The 2,865-nt window shown below is 45.3% G+C and overlaps 1 protein-coding gene across 1 annotated transcript; it reads right to left on the bottom strand.

Moving 5' to 3' along the window:
• Positions 1-577: 577 nt before the first annotated feature.
• On the bottom strand, positions 578-2,057 carry LOC123041649 (LIM domain-containing protein PLIM2b). The gene is made up of 5 exons (XM_044464234.1): positions 1,817-2,057; positions 1,568-1,667; positions 1,457-1,485; positions 1,224-1,313; positions 578-1,114 (listed from the first exon to the last, which is right to left on the bottom strand). The coding sequence occupies exons 1-5, from the start codon at positions 1,949-1,951 to the stop codon at positions 848-850; spliced, it is 621 nt and encodes a 206-aa protein (XP_044320169.1). The 5' UTR covers positions 1,952-2,057; the 3' UTR covers positions 578-847.
• Between the last annotated feature and the right edge of the window lie 808 nt (positions 2,058-2,865).

Raw genomic sequence — 2,865 nt, 5'->3', positions numbered from 1 at the left:
CTACCCACAAAGGCTAGATATTGGGTTTTCACCCTAAAGAGGACACTAGCAAACTCCAGACACTACCTCCAACAAAGGAATGCTGTAAAACACTACCATTCTCAGGTTCAATCAGTTCACCTAGAGTTTTCACACCAGAACTTGAGACCATGTACTTAGAGATCACCACCAAACTTACATCACCATGTACTACCACCCCCATTTTGAATGCAGAAGTCGCTATTGTAAGCTAGATCATCACGCCTTGACGGTTGTGCAGATACACACTCTGATGTGGACATCGCTGACAAGCCCATGTATATATGGAGCGGATCAGGGCTTGTCCGCCAGCATCAACGAGGTCATCGACGCAAGGAACAGCCCACTGCTTTCGCCAAAAAAAGAGTAAGAGACCACTGAAGTGGCCATCTGACAGCCCCAAGTGTTCGACGGTGATTGATATGGTTCATCAACTATTAGTATATGTCAGTAAGGGTCCTGTTGAAATTAACAAACACAAACACATGCTATATTGGCTAACCATTGTTGTCATTCTGAGTTCTGACTAACCAAGACAACCATCAGAGACCAGGCATTATTTACCAAAATTGGGAGTAGCTAATTTTGCTTAGAAAAATTAATACAATTTTCACCATGAGGCTTACTAGTTGATTGCCACAGTTGTCACGAGTCTCATATGAAAGGAAGGTATTAGTACATTACTTACAGCTTGACAAACCAAGCTCAGAGGAACCGAATAAATAAGGGGGACCGGGTTGGGGCATAAAGAACCAATGTGTAAAAATAACAAGCATGAATTCCAGGCTGTGCTGTGTATATAAGTTTCGTGTTTTCCTAATTTTCCTCTCTATTCTTCATCTTGCGGCGGTGCCGCCTCTGCCGCCTCTGCCGCCGGTTGCTCTTCGGCTGCCGCCACCAAATCGGGCAACACCTCCTGCGAGGGGCTCTTCTTCTTCATGTGGCTGTAGCTTCCTTTCTCCATGAACAGTTGCTGGAAATGGATCTTGCAGTACAAGACACCGTTGAGGGCGGCGTAGGAGGAGGTGGTTAGGATGCAGCCCCCGTGGGAACACTTGAAGCAGCTCTTGTGGTATGCGTCGCCCTCCAGAGTCATCTGAATAGCACGATCAGTCATGAAGTTGAGCAGTGTGATTGATTTGATATCTTAACAGAAGAATGGGATTAATGTTTATCAAACCATCTCATATTTAATTTTTCTGTACCTTTTCGAGTGGATACACTGTTTTCGTGCAGGCTGCACACTTATCCTGAGTACCGGAGAAGGCAGCTGAAAGCTTGCTTGGGGCCCTTGACTGTAGTACGGGGCATTCCGATTTGCATTGCAAAGACATTTATCCAGTTAGCACAGCTTGCATTACGAAAGAAAAGGAGCGCTAAAAAAGATAAGCTTGGCTCATGCATGAAGGCTAGGTTTGTGGGGCTGGGTTGTACGTACCAGTTCATTCTTGTCGCCAGATCTGTTACCTGCGCCACACAACACAGCTCTCAGGATATATATACCTTAATTACGTTAACCATAATATGTACGTTGTGAATTGTTCATTACCTGGTGTGAACTTCTTTGAGAAGCTCCCTGTCTCCTTGAAGAGCTGCTCGAAGTGCGTCTTGCAGTAGAGGACGCCGTCCATGGAAGAATAGCTGCACATCTAGAGGCCATGCACCAACGCATACAATTTACAAGGCTGTTATACATGCTCGATCTAAGTCGTTCAAGGAAGTGCATGCACATATGCACGATGCATCAATGCATGGAGGATTGATTGTATCAGAAGATGTAATCAAGGAACGTACGTACCGAGAGGATCCCTTTGCAGTGGCTGCATTTGAAGCAGGTCTTGTGGTAGATGACGCCGTCCGCCGTGAGGAGGTCGATGAAATGGACCGTCTTTTCGCACGCCGAGCACTTGTCCTGCGTGCCGGTGAAAGACATGTTGTCGGTGACGTACGACGACGACGGCGACGCCGGCCTGGCACGTACGTAGCACTGCGCGCGCGCCTAGCCTCTCCTTATTTCCAATCGCTTCCTCTCCGAGGGGGCGATAGGTAAAATAGCTATGGAAGAAGCGCCGGAGCGATGGCTACGGGGCACGGAACGAGGGCTCCGGAGCGAACATAGGGGCCGGGCGGCCTCTGCGCCGCTCAGACTTCGTCCAAGCTTGCATGCAAGAAGCTTGATTTAGGAGGAGAGGATGCCATGGTGGTGACTGTCTCGTCTCACCCTCATCACGTTGATTATCCTGACTCGTACCCTACAAAGAACTTATACTGCCTCGTACTACCTTTTTCTAAGAGTCCTATTGCTCGCATTTACTCTGGATTTATTTCAGGATTTTCAACGGTCTCTCGAAGGTGCTCATAGGTGTGTGTGCGCGCGTGTTTATAGAGATGAGTGTATACGCGTATATATGTGCACCTGTGTCTGTAACGTCTTTTTGCATTCGTTGGGTTTTGATGGGGACACTTGTACTTTTGTTCAGTCTGGTTTTGGCACGGTTTTTCTGTTTCTTTTTTGCTTTCTTTCTATTTTTCTTTGTTTGCTCGCCCATTTTATCCGGTTTTTTCTATTTTCTTTGCTTTTTCACCGGGTTTCTTTGTTTCTTTTTTGGTTTGCACTGTTTTTACTCTTTTCTTTCTTTTTGTATGTTTTCACTGGATTTCTTTGTTATTTCTCGGATTTCACTGCATTTTTTCTTTGGTTTCCTTTATTGTTTCTATTGTCAGTTTTCATGCGCTTTTAAACACATATCTCCTTTTTTAGTACACCATATACAATATGTGTTTATATGTGAAACTTTTTTGATACACGCTTAATTATTTTTCAAATACACGATGCACATTTTTCTT

Source organism: Triticum aestivum, chromosome 2B, assembly GCF_018294505.1.
Source record: "Triticum aestivum cultivar Chinese Spring chromosome 2B, IWGSC CS RefSeq v2.1, whole genome shotgun sequence".
In the NCBI taxonomy this organism is placed as follows: domain Eukaryota; kingdom Viridiplantae; phylum Streptophyta; class Magnoliopsida; order Poales; family Poaceae; genus Triticum; species Triticum aestivum.
This window is presented reverse-complemented; position numbering and strand designations above follow the sequence as displayed.

Bases quoted from the DNA above. Each gene is read 5' to 3' on its own strand.
- LOC123041649 (XM_044464234.1), bottom strand. From the start codon at position 1,951: ATGTCTTTCACCGGCACGCAGGACAAGTGCTCGGCGTGCGAAAAGACG. The intron at 1,668-1,816 runs GTACGTACGTTC...CATGGCCTCTAG, and splicing joins ACTGCAAAGGGATCCTCTCG to ATGTGCAGCTATTCTTCCAT. The intron at 1,115-1,223 runs GTACAGAAAAAT...CGTGCTATTCAG, and splicing joins CAGTGTATCCACTCGAAAAG to ATGACTCTGGAGGGCGACGC.